This window comes from Peromyscus eremicus, chromosome 9 (genome assembly GCF_949786415.1).
Source record: "Peromyscus eremicus chromosome 9, PerEre_H2_v1, whole genome shotgun sequence".
NCBI classification, from domain to species: domain Eukaryota; kingdom Metazoa; phylum Chordata; class Mammalia; order Rodentia; family Cricetidae; genus Peromyscus; species Peromyscus eremicus.
Window position 1 is genome coordinate 71,867,756 of NC_081425.1, and position 22,440 is coordinate 71,890,195.

The 22,440-nt window shown below is 38.9% G+C and overlaps 1 protein-coding gene across 2 annotated transcripts; it reads right to left on the reverse strand.

Annotated features, from left to right (window-relative positions):
- Positions 1-4,435: 4,435 nt before the first annotated feature.
- Positions 4,436-21,962, reverse strand: Naa30 (N-alpha-acetyltransferase 30, NatC catalytic subunit). 2 transcript variants are annotated; one of them, XM_059273716.1, is made up of 5 exons: positions 21,864-21,962; positions 20,815-21,616; positions 15,846-15,969; positions 14,287-14,342; positions 4,436-7,889 (listed from the first exon to the last, which is right to left on the reverse strand). In XM_059273716.1, the coding sequence occupies exons 2-5, from the start codon at positions 21,613-21,615 to the stop codon at positions 7,752-7,754; spliced, it is 1,119 nt and encodes a 372-aa protein (XP_059129699.1). In that variant the 5' UTR covers position 21,616; positions 21,864-21,962; the 3' UTR covers positions 4,436-7,751. The 2 variants fall into 2 exon arrangements, with proteins under 2 accessions (XP_059129699.1, XP_059129698.1); XM_059273715.1 differs by lacking the exon at positions 21,864-21,962 and having other exon boundaries at positions 20,815-21,795.
- Between the last annotated feature and the right edge of the window lie 478 nt (positions 21,963-22,440).

A 22,440-nucleotide genomic window follows, 5' to 3' on the forward strand; every position in this document is an offset into this window, starting at 1 on the left:
GGAATCCAAACTCCCAAGAGGTAGCTATCTAGTAAACTAGACAGCTATGGGTATCTGATGTAGTTTCATGTCCTGTCCTCTGTGGATTGAGCCCATACTCACAGAAGTCTGAGAAACACAGGATAATGCTTTGTGGAAGTCAGCCAGCCCTTCACCTTCAGTCCTAACTACTTTCTGCTCTCCTGACCCAAGCTTTCATGGTTTCCTCAGTCTCTAGTATGAACAAAGATCATAATCCCCTCTGGCCACCCCCTAGATTTGCTGAACACAGAATTCAAGGTGTATCCCTGATCACTCACTACACTTTCAAGATACTGTTCAGACTCTACCAAGCCCTGCTCTTGCTCAAGACAGCAACAGAAAACTAGCTCTTCAACTTAGAAGCAGGCCTCCCTCCCAGAGCCTCATTCCCATGTATAAGATCTCTTAGCAGGTGTGGACCATTATCATCCAGAGCACCTGAAAGTCAAAGATAACAGAGCACTCACTTGGGGTCTGTCCTTGTGTTATCCACAACTAATGGACAGGTTGGTGTCTTTTACAAGCTGTCTTTGGTTCCTCTGTGTGGTTGAGCATTAAATGAACCAGAACTAAGCAGTAACAATGACAATGACCACATCACATCAACTGCTATTTAACTATTACCACAAACATATGAAATGACTTATTATTCCTGTTTTCTAGATAAGAAAACAGAAGTTTAAAATATTTAAATAACTTAGATTTTAATTCAAGTAACACTTTTAACTGTAAGATAAAATTTTCATAGGGCTGGGCCCTTTCACTGCCCATCCTCTAAGCCTAAATTGCAGTGACTCTGAATTTCTTGGCACAGTTCTCCTATAGCCTATCATTCCTTATTGAAAAAACACCACACTGTCTACTATTAAAACTATGTATTAAAACCTTTGCCTCTGATCAACTCTGACCATCCTAGGCATACTGTGTTCCCAGCGCTACCTTGGGAAACAAGATCTGAGATGGAAATCAGCACTCTGGAAGCTGATTAGGAAATATTCTTAGGTAGCTAGGCTAAGAAGTGGGAAGCTTAAGTAAGATGTAGCTCCAGTGAAGGTTCAACCAACCTGTGAGGATTTCTGGTCCTATCAGATTGGCAGAAGTGCAGTTGAGCCTTTACACCCATACCAACCAGGCCTTGGATCTGGGCTGCCCCCAGGAAAGGATGGAACACTGTGCAACCAGTTCTTCTTGGCGGAAGCTAAAGAAGCTGACTGCTAAAAAGTATGTCAACAGCACTCCCAGCTCTGGGCAGCATTAAAGCCCACATTCCAGCAGAGGAACTCAATTCTTACACAGCATCTTTGCTTTGCTATTTGTGGGAGCTATTGCCTAACATAAGTGCGTGCACACATGCACACGCACACACACACACACACACACACACACACACACACACCCAAAAGTAAATCTTTTTATTTAAAAATCTAGTATCTACTTCTGTTCAAATGGTGCCTTAACACTCACTATAACAGCTGATTTGTATTACTAATAGCTTAGTTACTTAGTGACTATGCATTAGGTTACCAATAAACATTATACCATTTATTCTGCATAACTTTATCACAGGTTTCACCAAAAGTTCAAAAACGTGATTGCCCAGAATTATGAAGATGAAACACTTTCAATGTTCATCTTTAGTTCCTAATATGAAGAAAAATGATTGTTACAGAACACAAAACAATGCTCACATCCATATTAATGTACTTCGTTTCTAAACTTTAAGCTATCGAGTATACGTGACTAAAGACAAACTTGAAATCACTTTAGATTTACCTAGTTAAGTCAATGCTTGATGGGCTTAACTCTTTTAATTGCATTCACAGTAAAAGCAGGTATTCATGATGACTGTGCAGTCACAGGTTACAGCCAGTCTGGAGGAGAGCAGCATCTAGAGGCAGCAGGCTTAAATTTAAGGCAGTAGGTTCAGCTCCCTTAAAAATGACATTAACAATCACAGGAAACCTGGCCCTAAAGATGACAGTGATCAATTCCTTACCTATCAGGGCACTGGATTGCAAGTATAAACAAACATATTATTATTAATAATTATTATTTTAAATCAACTTTGGAAGTTTCATGCATCTGTAGAACTTAATGCAATAGTTCCCTTAAGGTATCAGTATTTTCCTTAATGCCGTTAATGAACTGCTAAAAAAGCATGCCACCTCTCACTTTAACTGTGAAATTACTTAAATCTCAAGAAATAAGACTTATAACTGCCTATTTGACTGGGAAATTTGGGGATTTGTGGGGGCTCTGGAGGGGTATTAGTTCATATAACCTGCTAACTTTATAAAATGCTGTTTTATGACATGAAAGAAAAGTATCAAATACACAGAAACTTAGTTATAAGTGAACAAATAAAAATATACATTTCATAGAATGCAAATTTTACTAAAGAGTGTATTTACTACCCTGTCAAGTCTCTAAAACATTTTTTTTCTCTAAAACATTAAGAAACTTGAAATTGATTCACTATGTAACATCCAGTAACTCTCTAGACAACTTCAAGAGACAGTGTCCTTCCCCTAGGATATGTCAAGTTATTTACAAAAATGTCTATTCTCAGGAGACTGAGGTATCAATAAATTAAGATGCATTTATACAGCAAAGAAGTATTCATGAAAATCTACCATAAAGTACACTTATTTTTATCATTAAAAAACTTTAAATAACTGGGCAGTGGTGGCACACACCTTTAATCCCAGCACTTGGGAGGCAGAGGCAGGCAGATCTCTGATTTCAAGGCCAGCATAGTCTACAGAGCAAGTTCCAGGACAGCCAGAACTACACAGAGAAACCCTGTCTTGAAAAACAAAAGCAAAATCAAAAAGCAAACTTTAAATATACTATTAATTATTTCACCATAACCCCTATACTGTATCAATTTTTAAGGTAGCAGAAAATACATCTTGGTGCTTCTATTTTTGTCACATGGAAACTACACAAGCTGCGTGCTATCAACACAACAGGCTGAGAGCTCATCAAAGGCTGTACCAAACCAGAACTCTTCTGTGCTGGCATCCCCACTGCTGTTTATGGAAGTACAGCTGACCAAATGACCGGCAAAGATGAAGTGATACTCCAGGAAAACAGATCCAAGTAACTTAATTCTAACAAGAACATTTGCCTTTGGCCTCATCAGCTTTAAAAATGTATAAATATGACATACCTCCGCACTCGTTTGACCACTGGTAAAATGAGATCTATTTGATTTAGAAGGGTAATTATTTCATATTAATCTAAAATAAACTGTTGGGCCTAATGCTACAGGTTTTAAAACTAAAAAGTGTGAAGTCTCAGAAACCAGTGTCTAGCACTTGAGTCTACAGTCTCTGCAATTCCAAGCACTTGCAACAGCAGTAAGATGTAAGAACTGCCTTTTCAAAGGGTGATTCACGGGGAGGGGAGGCACATGAGGCAGGAACACAACTAAGCAAAGTGTCAACACACAAGCAGCTTCGTGTTTTTGCTTTTGTTCACAGGCAATCTTAAGTCATCCATTAATTTCACATTTCAATAAGCTTTCCTCAGGCACATGCTGTCTAAAGTTCTGCTATCCACGGCGCCAATGGATAATTTCAAATAAGTAAAATTACAAATTAAGTTCCCTGTCCTTGCGATACTTCAGCTCAGTAGTAGACTGAGGAGCAGCTCCCATCTGAAGAGTGCAAAGAGCATTTCCATTATTGTAAACAGCACAACCTGACAGCTCATCCGAAGGAAGCACGACTGTGCTATATGCTAAGATTGATTTTTAAACCCTGTAAGTTGCTTATAAAAAAACAAACAAGGACTGGACACCAACGGTCTCACATTTCTGGTCCTCATTTACACTGAGTTTATGAAGCATTCAGATTCAAGTACAATATGAACTCCATCAGACACTTCACACTGTTACAAAGACAAAATATTCAGCAACGGTGATAAAACTTAGCAATCATAATTAAAACATATCATCTCATCCTTCAACTGATATTCAGTACTTCAAATATAAAAGCATACACAACTACCAATTTAAGGTCCTCACAAGAATGGGCCAAAAAGCCCACTAGATCCTGCTCTACTTCACTGTTTAGCAAGAGGAAAAATACTTACACAAGGAAGTACTGTACAAACAGTAAAAATAAAAACTGTCTTAAGAGTAAGTTGCTAGGAACAAGGACAATAACTCGTTCAGTTAATGAGTGTTTAAAAATGCTCTCCCTTGTACTGCTATCTCAGTTGACTAACTCTAGAGTACATTTAGCAATCAAGTTTGTAATTTTATTTTCAAATTTACTTTGTCAGAACATAACGTAGGAAGATAACAACTGTATCATTCCTTCCAAGTAACTATTGATGGAGGGCAGAGAGAAATAGAACAGGTTGCTTTTGGATTATCTGAAACCGAAGTATAGAATGCACACAGCTGTATCTTAAAGAAAAATGCAAACACAACTTAACCATACTTTATTTGACTGCATGTTATTCACACAGCTTGCACATTTCAAATCCCATTAAATCTCTCTCCGAAAGGACAGGGGTCAATAGGAGAAACTATGCAGCAATACCCCAGTCATTAAACAGCAGTCCAATATTTTTGAGATACACGTGATATTTCATAGATACTCAACTCATATGTGACGTCAATATAACTTATGGTTATGTTTTTACAAACCTGAAAGCCCTAGGACATTATAGCATTCATCCTAGTGATGTCGAGGTGTACTGAAAAGTAACTGGTGTACTACCAATCTGATTTCCTCGATGTTCCTGGAAAGTGATGAACCTCATCATTTTTAGACACCATAATAAATATACACATCCAGTCTTACACATGCCAGCCAATATCACAATACAGGGCATGGGAAGAGTTGAAATACGAGTTAAACTCCTTTACAGACTTGTCTCACAGGGCATGGGAAGGGTTGAAATATGAGTTAAACTCCTTCACACAGATTTGTCTCGTGTGTAGAGGGTAATTTGGAGAAGAGAGGCAAAGAAACCTTAAAAATCAACTTTTAATACTAATTTTTTCTTCTTATTGTGCTGGCTTCAACATCAAGTACTAATGTTATGATTTGTGGACTTTGATTATTCCAGAGTTAAGTAGTTTCATCCCAATGTAAGGGAAATTATAATCAGCTCACACATCAAGACTGGTAGCATACCGTTAGCTTTCTTCAATACTAACATATACAGCTTCATGGTAGCATGTGTTTAATGTTCAGCAATATCAACTGCCAAACCAGTGTCAGTGGATAGTACAGTCAGTCTTAAAGAGGCAGCACCCCACTAAAGAAAGTTGCACCAATTTTGCTCAGTTTTAGCCAAGTGAACCCACTACTGTCAATTATAAATGGAATTACTTTAAGCTGATATAAAAAAAATGAAAGCCTAATATCAAATTAATGTTTGAAGCTATTTCAACTTGGAAAGCTTTAATTTTGTAACCAGGTTATCAAGTTAGAGGTTAAAATTTTAGGTAAAAAAAAATTGGTCAATTAATTAAAAATATCAAAGTATATTCATCATGTATCCATCCATTGAGCAGTATTATAATGATCTGATATTTTAGTCACATAGTTCAGGTCATGTTTACAAATCATCAGACAATCAGTTCAGTTAATTCAGCAATTCTGAAGTTAAGGGGAGTCGTGACAGTCTCATTGACTACCTAGGAAGAACAAAACTTTTGAATTGATAAATCTAGCATGTATCTACTTTACAACTATACCCATTAGAGTGAGACAAGAAAATGTATGTTCATCAACAATTGACTACTTATGTACCAGCAAATCAAAACAAAATTTGATGATGTCAAGTACACTGTTTAGCTACTTTCCTTCACATTGAAAATGAAACAGAAGCATCATGATAACTGGCATTCTTCTAAATGCTGGAGCCCAAATGAAGTTTGACCAAAACAGACTCAAAATGGTGAGCAGAAAAGCTGAGTACGATGTGGCCATCACATTTTTAATATTACCAGTATTCTGCATTGAACTTTAAAGAGCAATATAAAATGGAAAGATACATTTTCTTAAAAATAAGGAACTATAAATGATCCCACCAGCAGGAATTTTTATTTTCAAATATAAAGTGTGCATCTTTATTTTAAAAGTACTTGTTACCATGTTCACTTTCAAAATATTATACTGAGCAAAGAGCAGCTTTCCTTTAAAAAAAAAAAAAAAAGGAAAAAAAAAAGCAACAAACTTTCCTGAAAAGGGGCTTTTACCAACTGTTAATGGAGGTAGGGTTTTAAAAAATACAGTAATTACAGCCATAAAATAAAATTCAAACCAAGTACTAGAGCAGAAGAAAAGTATAGTCAAATGAAAATAACAACATGAATGCCAGACTCCTATAAAACATTTTTCAGAGAATGAATCTTTTTCCTTATGAGTGCTTAGGTTTTCTAGTTAAATAAATTACCCATCACAGGTTTACGGACTCAACTCAAAACAATTAGCTAAAATTTATGAACATTACACTGATTAGCCAAAATACACTGTAACTAATAAACACCTTGGCTGCTCAGAAAACCCAAAGAACTCATTAAAAAAAATTTTCATCCCTCCTCTTTTTCTGGAGGAACAAAGCAAAGGTCCCCCAAGAATCTGCTCGAGTGTAAAGAAAATAAATGCAGCTTAAAACGGATACAATGCTCTTTGAAATTTATTTCTAAGACAAAGAACCATAAGTGAAGTATTTTCAAAAATGGAAGCAATGTGAATTCAAATCAAGTAAAAAAAAAAAAAAAAAAAAAAAACCCAGCTACTTTATAGAAGCTGTTCTTCACAGCTTAGCAATCATTTTGATTAAATAAAATCATACCAATTTACATTAATTTTCTATTCCTTTCCCAAAATTCCCCATTCTCAAAAAACAAAAACAAAAAAAGTGCATCCAAAACCCAGCAATTTCCAGCTCCATCCCTTTACACCATTTCCATTTCCCAAGTAGATTCAACTTCTTACTGTAAGGGAAAAAAGGGACTTCTACAACAAACCACTGTCACTCACCTGGAAAAACTGTCCAAATTATAAAAATCTAAAATAATTTATTATCAAATTTAGAATTTAAATAAAAACAAGTTTGCTTGCAAAGGCATTAAAGAAAAAGAAAAGACAGCATGCATTCAAAAACTAGAGATGAAGACAGGAATACTTATCTACACAGGCACTGGCAGACGCAATTGAATTGTCATCTTTACTCATTGTAAGACAAATCCCACCCCACACTTTTCATCCACTAATTACTGAGGTACCAATAATATTCAAGAATGGAAAATTTAATATTTAAAAAATAAAACCTAAATTGAAGCTTTTCCCTCACCTCTTCAGAAAACTATGGCAGGTTTTGTGTGAAATGTTAGTATACTTAAGAGACTTTTACTACATTGGCGTCTTTAAGGAACAAAATCATGTCCCACTTACTTGTTCTGTGATAAAATGATCACTATGTAAAACGCACTGTCAGGAAACTTTGCAAATGAACAAGTCTTGGCTAGTAACTGGCACATCCTGTTGGTACCAAAAGAACCCTTGAAGTTTAAAACAATCTCATTTAATTCAGAACAAATGCGCCATGCCAAAGTGCAACAAATATTGTGCGACACTCAATGGACACTGACAGATACAGCTGCATGGGAATTACTAAATCCACCTGCAAAGCAATTCTGCACAAATTGCATTGCATGCACAAGTCGCTTCCATGGGGAGCCATTCCGTGCTGGCAGTCTCTCAGCGCAGCCACAGTTTAAGTCGCAGTGCGTCAACTCCGTTTAAATAGTATCTGAACAGCCTCTTATCTCGGACAAAACCAAGGTTTTCATAAAGTTTCAAAGCAGACTTATTCGTTATTTCTGTTTCCAAAACAACCTTCAAAAAAGGAAAAAAAAAAAAAACAAGTTATAATTTTATAATTAAAAATTGACAAAGTATATAATTAAATATTTTTAAAATTACATTGATTTGTTAAAAAATGATAAAACAATATTGGTGTACGAAAAAAATCATCAAAATACTAACTACTTTTGAGTTAAGACGGGTAGAATCATTGAGAACTTTTCTCCTGGTTTTTGTGATGTTTCAACTTTTAGGACTTGACTACATGTTTATAAAAAAAACAAAGATGAACTATTTTCCTGTGGTGAAAACTAAGGTGATATATATAAAGAAAAAGAAGAAAAAATCAACAATCAAAAGTCAGTACTTGAAATTATTTAGTCTGACCTCTAACTCCTGTTTGTATTAACCTGTCACTGTTTATCCTGGTAACAACTACCATATTGGCTAGAGCAGTGGTTTCTCAACCTTCCTAATGCAGTGAACCCTTAATACAGTTCTTCATGTTGTGGTGACCCCCAACCATAAAATTATTCCCGTTGCTACTTCGTAACTATAATTTTGCTACTGTTATGAGTCATAAACATATATTAAGCACATGGTCTTTGGCGACCCCTGTGAAAGATCTGACATCCCCCCACCCAAAAGGGTCACAAGCCACTGGTTGAGAACCGCTGGTCTAGAGTCTAGACCAGTCTGCAAACAATACAAGAATTGAGCCAAATATCCTAATGCTGTCAGTTTCCATAGACAAAATTTTCCTGGTGGGCTGGGGATAAAGCTCAATGGCAGAGTACTTGTCTAGCATGTATGAGGTTTGAGATTCAATCTTCAGCAAAACATCCAAAAGAAAAGAGAGAGGGAAGAGAGAAAAAAAAAAGAGAACATGGCTATATCCATTTGTGCACATGCCTATGGCTCCTTTCTTGACACAGAACAGAGCTAAGCAGCTGTCATGAAGACCCATGGTTTGTAAAACTTAAAATATTTAGTATCTGGCCTTTTGCAGAAAAAGTTTACTGAACCTAAACCAAGGACTTTAAACATTAGGATCCATCAGTCACCTGGAGGGAGGGTTAGAATAAGATAGCTGAAGGCTGAGGAAGTAAGATGCGAGGTTGAGGAGACAAGCACATCTCTAAATCACTGGCCAGTCTGGACAAATCAGCAAGCTACAAGTTAGATGGAGAGACCCTGTGTCAAAACTAAGGAGGGCTGGTGATGGTTAAGCAGGTGATGTGTTTGCAGAGCAAGTCTGGCAACCTGAGCTTGACAGTGGGAAGCTCACACAATGGTGTAGGAACAGAACCAACTCTGTTACAGAGTTATCTGATGTCCACATATGCCATGGCGTATGCACTCACACACCACAACTATATACACACAGTAATAATTAAAAAACTAAGGTTGGGAGAAATAAGGCAAACAACTGAAGAAGATCCCTTGTTGATTTTAGACCTCCAACTTGCATGCATGTATATATCCCATACACATATACTCACACACAAAGAGACTTAGAAGAGGGCCCAAGAATTTGCATTTTAAACAAATGACAAGGTGAAATTGATGTCACTGAGAATCAGTGGTCTAAATATTACTCAGATCAAAACTTAACAGAGGATCACAGAGTATTAGGTTCCATTTGAGTCTTTTAGAATTATCACTGAACTGGTGGTCCTGACACCATAGGGCTGATATTTTTGAAACTATGGGCTCTTATTTCTACTTCCCTCTAGCTAAACACTCTCTTCCTTCCCCGCTTTTATGTATGTTACTCTATTTACCTTTTGTATTTATTCTCACCTGTGTCGCTGAGAATTAGCAACACAGCGAACCACAGTTCAAAGGTTGGGCACTTAAGAGAGAGGGGAAATTGGCAAAAGTACAACTAAACACAGACACAGCAAAGCATCTATAAAGACATGAGTCTCTTCCTGTTCCATCTTCAACAAGAATTCAAGAGACAGAACAGACAGCACCTCAATTTGCTATGTCCAAAACCACTCAGGACCTGTACAATTCTGCACCATGGTGAAGAGGCTCTCTATCTCACCATCCAGTTCCTCAGCCTGAAACCCAGGAATCTTAAACTCTTTTCTCACTACTCTCCTATACCCATGTAAGCACTGAGTACTGTCAACTCTCCCTCTGAAATTCTCTCTCAAAGTGGTCCTCTTATTTTTATCCCACACTGACAGAACCATAAACTGCCACCAGACCAAGAAGTCTCCCATTTTCTACATGCAATCCTCTCATTAATTTCCTAACTAAAATAACTTACTGACTCTTTGTCCTTAAAATAAACTTAATGATCTAAAATTATCTGAAGAGGCTTAAAGGCCTATCAATATGACTTCCATGTACACCCCCAGTTTGCCTCTAAGTCTCTCTCATCCTCCTCTTCGTGTTCAACATCAAACTGTCAGTCTCTAAAACCAACTATGATCTACTTCACCTTCTATAGGTGCCCAAGCTTTTAACAATGTAATATGATATCACTTACAAACATGTTGGGCCAAATTCACAGCTATTCTAAAACACATGGCCCATGCACAAGTTGGATACACACCTTCAATCCCAGCAGAGGCAGATCTCTATGACCATTGAGCTAGCCAAAGCTACATAATGAAAAACTGCCATGATCAAACAAAAATTCAAGTTTGACATTGAATGCTATACTAGAACACCTGAGTACAATTTTTCAGATCTGAATAATTCTCTTGGGAAATTCTTGGAAATTCTGTTATTAGGTCAACGTGTAATTACAACTAAGTGTTAAATAAAGCAATTTAATGTGAAAAAAACTAATGTTGCCATGATGCAAAATTACTAACTCATTTCACTGTAATAAAAAGTAGAAATTTCCCCGCCAGGCAGTGGTGGCGCACGCCTTTAATCCCAGCACTCGGGAGGCAGAGCCAGGCGGATCTCTGTGAGTTCGAGGCCAGCCTGGGCTACCAAGTGAGTTCCAGGAAAAGACACAAAGCTACACAGAGAAACCCTGTCTCAAAAAAAAAAAAAAAAAAGTGGAAATTTTTAGAAGGATAGCTATATTTAGACAGCAACCTTAAGAAATAGACATGGCTATCTGTATCACTGGTTCTCAACCTGTGGGTCACGGCCCTTTGACAAACTTCTATCTCCAAAAATATTTATATTGTAATTCATAACAGTAGCCAAAAAAAAGTTAACTATTTTTCAACATTTTTATCACTTCAACTCGTATAAACATTTTATTTTTTATTTTTTTATTTTTTTTGTTTTTCGAGACAGGGTTTCTCTGTGTCGTTTTGGTGCCTCTCCTGGATCTCACTCTGTAGACCAGGCTGGCCTCAAACTCAAGAGATCTGCCTGGCTCTGCCTCCCAAGTGCTGGGATTAAAGGCGTGGGCCACCTGGCACCTTATTTTTTTGGTTTATAATGGAAATTTACTACAAAGCTCTTTTACTTTACATAGAAGTATGACAAAAGAAGCCAAAAGACAATTGTTGTACAATAATATTTTAAGATGTGTTACATTTGTTTATGCTGTGGAACATTTGTTTAATGATGCAAAGACATGTTGCATTCTTTTATGTTGCATTTGTTTAACTCTGTGAAGCTGTGTTACTGTGCCTGTCTAAAACACCTGATTGGTCTAATAAAGAACTGAACAGCCAATAGCGAGGCAGGAGAAAGGATAGGCAGGGCTGGCAGGAAAGAGAATAAATAGGAGAGAAAAGGAGAAGGAAGGAAGGAGCAAGGGAGGAGAGGAGGACACAAGGGGCCAGCCACAGAATAAGTAGTAATGAAAGGTTGACAGAAATATAGAGAGAGGCAAAAGGCAGACAGGCTAACTTGAGAGCTGGCTAGACATAAGCCAAGCTAAGGCTGGGCATTTACAAGTAATAATAAGCCTCTGTGTATGTGATTTCTTTGGGAGCTGGGTGGCGGGCCCCCCCAAGAGTAAAAAGCCCAAAGAGTAAAAAAAAAAAACAAGATAATTCTGGAATTTTTTGGTCCTAAAGAAACAATAAGAGAGATGGCTCAGTAGTTAAGTGCATGTACTGCTCTTGCAGAGGAACCCAATTCAGTTCCCAGCACCTATGTATCAGACAGCTCACACCTGTGAGCTGTTGTAAGGGGCTCACTCTTCTGACCTTCTTGAACACCTACACACTAGCTGGCAGACAGACAGACACACACACACACACACACACACACACACAGACAAACACACACACACACACACACACACACACACACACACACTTTTTAAAAGAAGCTTAATGTGTTTGATTCTCTTTAACGAGAGAAATATAATTACAGTGATGCTCCACCGATTCTCCACCAATAAACCATTATGAAGATAAGCCAAACTGGCACAGTTTAGACAATACCCTTTAACACTGTAGGCTGGAAGTTCATGGACAGCAGGCTGTACCCACTGTTATCTGGCTCCCTACAGACCTTGACTAGATATCTGATGAATGAACAAGTAACTACTGTTCTTCACAACAGAAGTTAAAAGCATTATTAACATAACTTCACTCAAAATGACAGAGTAGGCAAAGTAAAATGATTTGCCCTCAATTATACAACTGCTAAGTCACAGAAGATGGATAAGAAATCAAGGCGTCTCATACCGAGTTCTCTAAATAAGCCAAACCATTTACTCAAGACACTTACAGTATGGGGCCAGTGAGACAGCTTAATGAATAAAGTGCTACCAAGCCCAGCTGAACTGGTGAGGTCTAGGTTCAATAAAACCCTATCTCAAAACTAAGGTGGAAAGTAATTAAAGAAGACAATTTCAACCTCTGGCTTCTACATGCCCACATACACACACTCTCTCTCACACACACACACACACACTAAATAAATACATACATAAATAGCAGTATTTAATTTTAAAATACATAGTAAAATTAAGATTTAGCCATACACTAACACATTTTTTTCAAAATCTCCATATACTATCTTAGAAGCTTTGATGAAAAGCTAGTAATTAGTTCAACACTTAGTTAAGTACACATCTTGCCTTATAAGCAATGACTAATATAACTCATGAAAGACTTAACCCCAGAAATAAAGTAGTTCCCTGGCCCTAAGCATTCCTGTTCACAAGAAATAATTCTCAGTAGCAGAAAATCAAAATACCGTCTATCAACTCAAAGATTTCTCCAAACAGCTAGCAACTTTTGTAAAGCGTAAAAAGTTATTACATCTGCATGAAAATATGCTTAGAAAATATGAAGGTAGATAATCAGCTTTCAGTAGAAAGGACATAGTTGAGGAACAAGACAGTAGGAGGAATTTTGTAAAAACACACAGAGACTCTTATTTTAAATTACTATAAATTTTATACCAAACACTTAACTTTATTTAGCAGGGCACATTTCTGTAACTCTGGTACTCTGGAGACTATGGGAGGAGAATAGCCAATTTAAGGGCAGCCTGAACTACCTAGTAAACTCTAGGCCAGCCTGAGATAGAGACCCTGTCTCACAACAAAACAAAACAAAAACCCTGGGCTTTAAAAAGTCAAACCATTTATTAAGGTCCAAACAAAGGAATCACCTAATGTCGTGTACCTGACAACTTTGCTAAGACACATCTACGTCCCCACAGTAAAGACAGGTGCTGAGCATAACGGTGAACACCTCTAATCCCAGCATTTGAGAAGTTGAGGCAAGAACCAGTGAGTGCCAGGCCAGCCAGGGCTACATAGTGAGACTCTGTACCAAAAGACCAAACAAGTGACTTTTTTTCCAAGGATAACTGTCATTTATTTGTGTTGTTCATGAAGTACAATAACTTTATTTCTTAGTCATCACTGCTCTAAAAGGCATCCATTCTCTAGTTAAAACTGTTCCCACCTGTATTACTGTACAATGTTAACATCCCCAGTTATCACCAATATTTACTAAGCATATGTAAAGCACAGTGCTATAGTAAAAAAGAAAGTACAGGTGGCAAAAGGCCTTACAGACAAGCAGAAGAGAGATGTGCTCTTATGTTAATATGCAAATCAGTCATTCATTACTTAATACTTAGAGACATTTTCCTAGCGTGAAATGTCCTCCAAACAGGTTGAGAGTTTTCCCATGTTTTTTTTAAAAAAAAAAAAGAAAGAAAGCTAAACAACAGGACAAAAGGTAAGCAAAAAAGAAACACCACCACTTAAATGACTCAGCTGATAACAAAGTTTTTGAATGTTAAGTATTTACTGAATATGTTTAATTTCAATCTGTATTCTGAAGAAATTCAACTTTGTTATCTTAAAATTTACTCTACAATTGTTTCTAAACAAAATAACATTTCCTCCACAATCTGCATTTGTGTTGAAGATCTGCAATGCACTTACAGTACTATTACTATAGGATACTGTAAAAATCTACCCAGTAGAACCCTACCCAGGACAAGAGGATTAAACACTTGAAAGACTCACCTCATCACAGTCTCCTTCAACCATGGCATATATAGCTTTCTTTACCAAGTTAGTACCTAGAATATAGATCTGAGTATTAATGAAGGGGAAGTATAAGTTTCTTAAAGAATCTAAATTATGATAATCAGAAATGCACAGAAATGTCAATATTAGGTTGAATATAGATACAGTGATCATCTCTAAATGAAAAATAAACCAGAAGTCAGCTGGGAGAAGCCCAGGTTTAAATCCATTGTCAAATCAATAAACTCCTAACATATTTATAAGGATTTCTCATGACATGATCCTAACTTTGAAAGTATTAAATATGAGTATTAGGCAGTAATATCCATATCCCTTTAAAGCTACAAGTAACAAAACTGCTAACAGTACTAAAAGCATATCAAATATTATTTCATGAATACTGACTTAGCTTTAAAAACATCCTAGGATTTTACAAATCCCAACAAGCACTTCTCCATCTGATCATCCACTGTGAAAAAAGAACCAGCAGGTACTGGACACTAGGACAGTAGTGTTTTTTTTTTTTTTTTTTTTTTTTTTTGGTTTTTCGAGACAGGGTTTCTCTGTGTAGCTTTGCGCCTCTCCTGGAACTCACTTGGTAGCCCAGGCTCGCCTCGAACTCACAGAGATCCGCCTGGCTCTGCCTCCCAAGTGCTGGGATTAAAGGCGTGCGCCACCACCGCCCGGCGTAGGACAGTAGTTCTAACTAGGCTTACAAAACAGTCAACAGGGAAAGCTTGAGCCCAAGCAGCTGAATGAGATTCTCAAGGAGGGTCTAACCATCTGCTTTTAGACCATCCAGGTGATTCTAGTGACAGTTAAAACCACACATGTTGACCCAGAGATGGCTCCATAGGAGATAAGATCCCTGGGATGCACATGATAGGAGAAAAGAGACTCCCCAAAATTGTTCTCTCACCTCTACATATGCACTGTATCTCTGTCTCTGTCTCTCACACACGCACACAAATTTAAAAAAACTAAGGAATGCAACTTTAAAAGAAGACTAGGAACATGCATCTCAGAATAATAATTACCTTCTTTTGGACTCTCAAATTATAACAGGTTTGATAATTAGCATTATGTAATGATAACAATTACTCCATAATTTTAGCTTGATTAATGTCCACTGAACTTGAAAATAGTACCTGGTATAAAATGCTCTCATAACTCTATAAAAAAAAACAAGAATACTTTCTCCAGTACTTAGTATAATACAAAGCAGTCTGGATCAATTTTTTTAAAAACCCTCAAGATAAAAACTGATCATCATCTACTTGTTAAAAAGACAATCTCTCAAAAACGTTAATTATAAAACCTATTTTAAGAATGTTGAAAAAAAAAATCTTAAGGACAGTGATATGGCCAAGCAAGTAAAAGCGCTTGGCCATAAAGCCTAATAATCTCATTCAATCCCCAGAACCCATGTGAAAGAAGAACTGACTCCCCAAAGCTGTCCTCAGACATCTGTAACCATGTGTATATACAGACACACAATTCAAAACAAAAAAATGAAAATAATTTATTCATCCTTTGTGAAATAACGTTTTCCTTACCAATGCCATTTCTCCTGTATTTGGAATCCACGGCTAACATGGCTATATAACCTCTGCGGAACATCTTTTTGTGCATATCCAACTTGCAAACGATGGCACCTACACACTCCTCCCCTACCATGGCCTTGAAAATAAACAAACAGTTATGAAGGATACAACGCCATCAGGTACTGCAAAATTACCAAAGGAAAACAGCAACTGACCCTTGGTCAGCATTTTTGAGAGAAGAAATCAGTAGAACTCCAGAGCAAAACAGCAATCACAGAAAGTTTCAGAAATCTGAATCTCAAAACTCTTCAAATATTCTTGTTTCTAAAACTCAAACTTTCTTCAAATCATGACTTTTTTTAAATGCTTATTAAAGCCCTAAGGGAGAGGGAGACAAGATTTCTACAAGGTAAACACTTAATGACTTTTACAGACTACATATCAAGTGCTTACAATTAATATAGTTTGCAATAAAGACCTGTTTACATTTGGGAAGAGGGAGTAAACAAATTATTTTAAAGAAACATCTACTTATTAGAATACAATAAAATATTGTACAATTTTCCCATCAGCAGAGTATTACAAGTTTTTATAATAAAGATTTAATGAAGGATAAATATAAAACATAACTGAAAATTACACCTGGTAGTTAACTTTGATCAAGAAAAAAATACCTGTAGTTTTTTTTTTTTTTTTCAAAAAAGGCACTGTTTAGAAGGTATTACTTAGATCACACTCAAAAAGCACTTTAGCACTACAAAGACTAATACATGATGGTCTCATTTTCAGGATATTCCGGACAGTATGAGTCATTATCATAAAGCTCCCAGAAATTCAATAGCCTGCACTCAGTAGGCTAAGATGGAAGGATCTGAGTCAGAAGGATCTAAGTTCAAGGCCAGCTTGGTCTACACAGCAAAATCCTGTCTCCAAAATATAAATATATATGTGTGTGTGTGTGTGTATATATATATATATATATATATATATATATAATGTATATGTGGTATTTTAAGATATATACATATAAATATCTTAAATTCCACTTTATATTAGTGTAATTAGAATACTATGACTTGTTTATATTTTAATAAAATCATCAGGTTATCAGTGTTAAATGCTAAATGCTAAGTAATGCTGATAACTCATTTTAATATTCCAGTGTTATCAATGCAAATATTTACCAAGTATTTCAAAATTGCTAAAAAGTTCTAATAGTATGTACTGAGAAATGTAAATAGGACAATATCTCAGCAAGTAATATTACTGTTTTACAAACTAGTTCTACAGAAACAACTATTTCAACAACAGCAGGAACTGGTCAAAAGATTAGTAAGCAAAATCTAACATACACTTAATATCTATTTTAACTTGAATTTGTTACAAACATTTTTGTGGTCAATTGTTTAATAAATTTCCTGAAATTCCTTTTTCAATAAACTGTGGAGAAATCTCTAACCAATATAATTTTACTTCATTTAGAAAATCCCTGAAGGGAATATTAAAGTCAATAACTAATAATAGTTTATTCCCATTGTATCACATATTCCATAATTCTTCTGGGTCAACAAAACCTTACAATTATTATTTCCATTTTGTTTTCTCATTCAATTTAATGCCCAACAAATCAATTTAATTTCTTTTTGTATTAAGACCTGAAACAGAGATAAAAGTCATCTAAATGAACAACTTTCACAACCTTTTTAGTGCTGAGGACTGAACCTAGTAACATGCATGTATTCTATCACTGAGCTACATGCCCGGCCCAACTAATAGCATTTTCTGATTTGAATTGTCAGTATACATATATATAGTAATATATATATGCATATGTATATGTGTGTTTAATATATATGTATATATATGCACATGTGTACACATATACATAATTATCAAAGAACAAATCATATACTTGTAACAGCCAGAAAAAAAATTTGCCCTGACCTAGTAAGCTAGACTCATGTGAAATGGAAATACATGTAAATCTTACATAAAACCATAGGACAGCAATATCCTACAGTTAATAAAGCCATTCAATAAGAAAAATTAAAGCCACTAAATATAACTAGACAATACTTTCAAATTGCACTGGGATGTCAAACAAATATTTGTTTTCTGTCCATGTAAGTAAAAAGCAAACAAAATATTATGTTAGTTTATTCTTGAGACTACTACATTGTTTCCCTAATTAAAAAATGTAGAGAAGCATAAATCAAGTTGTACACATCATCTAAAAATAAAAATCTGATATATGGATATATAACTTGCTCATTATAAAAATCAATACCACAATCGTAATAAATTGCTTATCAACATTTATAACAATCACTAAATTACTTGTTTTTTTTTTCCAAACAAAAGCTGCTGCACACACTTTTGAAGCATATTATTAAATGTGTTTCTGAAGTATAGGAAGTGGTAAATCTGTTCAACTTCTCAAGGCTTTTTAAAAGCCTGTCAAGTCTACACAACTATGAAAAATGTGTATGTGCAAAATACAGATTCCTGAATTCCAGAACATTACAAAGAGAACACTGGAGGACACAAGAAAGTTAAATTTAGAGCAAATAAATGGAAATACTACACTGCATAGCTAGTCATAAATTTAAGAACTTCTGAAAACACTGAAACTGAAAATACTGTGAACCATAAAGGGGTAAGGTTTATGGTAATTGACAGTGACTCATTTGTACTAGCTTCTATTTTCCAAAGTGTTACAAATATTAGGAAGAATCTTTAAAACCTTGTTTTATGAGTCAACCAAATATAGGCAATTTTAAGGTTCAACCTCACATATCCCATTTGATCTACTACACGTTCTCCCTGGAACCTAGGGACACTTTGGAGGTTCTAATCCCAAGACTGATGCTTAAAATGACAACTGTCCCTTGGTGACGACAATTATGTGCCACGATAATATGGTTCCTCATCTTACTTGCCATCATGAGAGGCCAGGAGACCAGAGAGGTAAAGACCTCTCTGCTCCTAAACAGCTGAAGATTTAAACATTATACATCACCATGGTTTTTTATTCCCTTTAAAAAAAGAAAAGGAGGTGGGTCTAGATTATCTCTAAGGTTGTCCTTTCTGACATAATTTGAAAGATATTGTTTATAAAAATTAGTTCTTATGGGAAATTCAATTTGAAAAGCATATAAAAGATGTAGTTGTAAACTGCCTCTGTTGTGTAACTAGTTTTATTGTTTGCTATCTCCAGATTCATATTCCATGAGAAACCTTAGAGGCTAGCCACTTGTATACATTTCAACTTCTAGATATCCATAACTTAATGTTAAACTTTGGCTAGTAAAGGCTAGAGCACAAATTAACTGGTCAATTAAGAGGGGTGTACATAAGAGCCTGAAGTTTTACCATAGTATAAAATGCCAGAAAAACTGAGGTCTAGAGAAAACACGACTCAAGCCCACTACCACTGAACCACATCCCCAGCTCCATTTCAGTTTCAAATGGGACTCCATTATACACTCTGTGGATTAACTTACAATTAAATCAATACACAATTCTAAGGAATTGCATTTAATGACATTTATAATAGTGTTGTAAGTACTGTCCCATATTCACTGCCACTAATATGTCTTAGAACTTTTGTCTTTGTAGAGAGATAGGGTCTCTCTACAGTCCTGGCTGTCCTGGAACTTGCTGTGTAGACCAGGCTGGCCTTGAACTCAGAGTTCCTCCTGCCTCTGCCTACCAATTGCTGGGATTAAAGGCATGAGCCACCAAGTCCAGCAGAACTATTTTAATACAATACTAAGAATCCTTAAGAGAAAAAAAAAAAAAAAAAAAAACACGTTTTCTGGAATACAAAATAGTACCTAAAGTTTAAACAAATGGTCTAAAATAAAGTTCAAGCATAATTAACATGAAAGCTAGCAAAACTATCAATATCTACAATATCTAATAGTATTTCTGGATTACCACCAAGCTGTGGAAGCAACCACAAGACTTATGATGTCTTGTCAAAACATACTGCAAGGAACACTGAGTGCAACTAAGTCGGGGTTAACACAAGAACAGGAGGAGCTTTACTCTCTTCAAAGTATGCGCTGTGCTCATGACACACAGCTTACACCTCAAGTCTAACAATATCTCAGTTAAGGATTTCACATGGACAGAATGTCAATGTTACTGTTGAGAGATTACTGGGGCTGGGAATGTAAACTTAAAATGGTTATTCATCTTATCCACTAGACCAATCTGTTTGGCTTACATATATATAGGTAGGGAAAAAAAAAAAAAAAAAAACTTCTGTCCACTAACCCATACAAACCAATGGTACCAGTTTTTAAGTAGTTTCTCACACTAAATCCTGCATCCCACGAAAGGACTTTCTGTTCCAAGTTTCAGGGGCCTTTCAGCCACCAAAGGTGTTAGGTACACATTCTGCAACGGCACACCTGAAAGCAGGCTGGCTACAACTCTTGTCCTACCGAAGGGAACAATATCCATAATCAGTGAACACGGCTCTGAGATTTCATTCTCCAAAGTGGCCACAGCAAGTTTACTGGCAACCATGTTTACTGCATATATTCTTCCCTGACTATGGCTGTAGCTGAGTTATTACAAAGGCCTACATGTGAACAGCACCATGTTCCAATTAAATCACTACAAAATGCTCTGAGGATGAGGGAGGGTAATAATGAAGACTAACCATGATTAGAAGCTAATGTAAACAGGACGTAAGACACCTCCTCCCCCCACACCCCAGGTGAAACACGCTTTGTGCAGGCTTGCTGCTGTTACAACAGTAGCAAGTTAACCAAGATCATGAGCTCTTACCTTCCACACAGTTCCATTTACTAACTAGGAATGTGCCCGCGCGCACTTTAGCCAGTCACATCTGTAAGGTACTACGAAAATGAAAGAGACAACCACTGCCACACACTGGGCCCTCACACTCCCTGCCCTGAGTGGCCAAGATCTCTGCTGGGCTCACCCTGTTCTCATGCCATCCACTTACCAAGAAACACAGCTGTGGCCAGTTGTGGATAAAATATCTATACGTATAAATGGAGTAGGGTTCAGACAGATCTTTGGTGATCAGTCTCATGATATCAGGCATTTGGAGCTCGGATTCATACCGGACGTATCGTATCGTCCGATCCTCCCCGGGCTCGGCCTCCCGGCCCAGGGAGCTCCTTATACTGCAGCCGGCGGTCAGGGACGAAGACAGCAGCCGCACCTGCTCGTCCTCCTCCTCCTCCTCCTCCTCCTCCTCCTCCGGCTCGTCGCCCTCCACCAGTCCGTTGCGAGCCGCCGCGGGGTCGCTGGCCGCCGCTGCCGCCGCCGCCTCCTCTGGCCGGCCGGAGAGCGCAGTTCTTGCATTGTTGGGGACCGAGTGGGTTGGTCTCTCCTCCGGGTGTTCTCCGGCTCCTTTTGTGGCAGTCACTTTGGGGGCCCCGTCGGGGGCGGCCGCCTCCGCTGCACTCAGAACCTTACTCTTGAGGGTCGCCGCGGCCCGGAGGTGTCGCAGTTCGGGGCCGATCAATCCGTTGAGCTGCTGCTGCTGCTGCTGCTGCTGCTGCTGCTCCTGGGGCAGCTGCGGGCAGCGAAGGCAAGAACGCGCCTTGGCCGGGGTCGCCGCCTCGCCGCCCCCTGGGCTCCCGCAGCCGCCTTCGTGCTCCTCGTCGTCCTCCTCGTCCTCGCTGCAGCAAGCGAGTGCAGCCCCCGCCGGGAACGGACAGCGGGGCTCGGCCGCCGCTGGGGCCGCAGGCGCTGGTGGTGGGAGGAGGCTGCTAGGCCCAGGCGGTACCTCCGCCATCCTAGAAGCGACACAGCCGAGAGAGGAGGCCATGAGAGGCGGCCGAGCGGCGCCAGGCAGCGCGGACTGGCGGGCCGGGGGCGGCCGAGGCGGGGGGGAACAAAGGCAGAAACCGTCCCTCACCGAGTGTCCCCAACGCCGCGCCGCCCCCACGCCGCCGCGCCGCCGTGCCGGCCACCGTCCCCGGCCGCCCGAGCCCCGCCGCCGGCCGTGTCACCGCCTCCCACCCGCCCCTCCTCGCGGCTCACCCCGCGCCGCTCCCCGCCGCCGTTGCCGCCGCTCCTCTCCCTCAGCCACCGCCGCCGCCGCCTTTGCCGCCGCGGCCGCTCCGCCGCCTTTGCCGCCGCCGAGCCTCTCACCCGGCCGCCGCCGCCGCCGCCGCCGCCGCCGCCGCCGTAAAGCGCCTCGCCTGTTACCCCGGGTAAAGTTTCCTGGGCCAGGCTTTACGACACTTCTCTGCCTGCCGGCTGCCGGGCCAGAAAAAAAAGGGGCGTGGAGGGAGGTGACCTGTGCAGGGGCGGGGCCCGAGGTGTCTCCCGAGGGCTTCCGGGAGGCCGCGCGCCGCGGGGGTGTGGCGCTAGCCTAGGGTTCTTGGTCCCGGAAGTCGCCGGGCAGCCTCCAGGGCAGGGCAGGGCAGGGCAGGGCAGGGCAGGGCAGGGCAGGGCAGGGCTGGGCTGGCCTCTGGGAGTGCTGCGGCGGCTTGTGGGCCAAGGCTATCGACAGCCCATCTCCAGAGCCTCTTGTCGCAGCTGCACGGCTACAACTTTTGCTCTGACCTGGCGCGTGGCGCAGGGAGCAGCCGCTGCAGAGGTAGCAAGTCCCCGA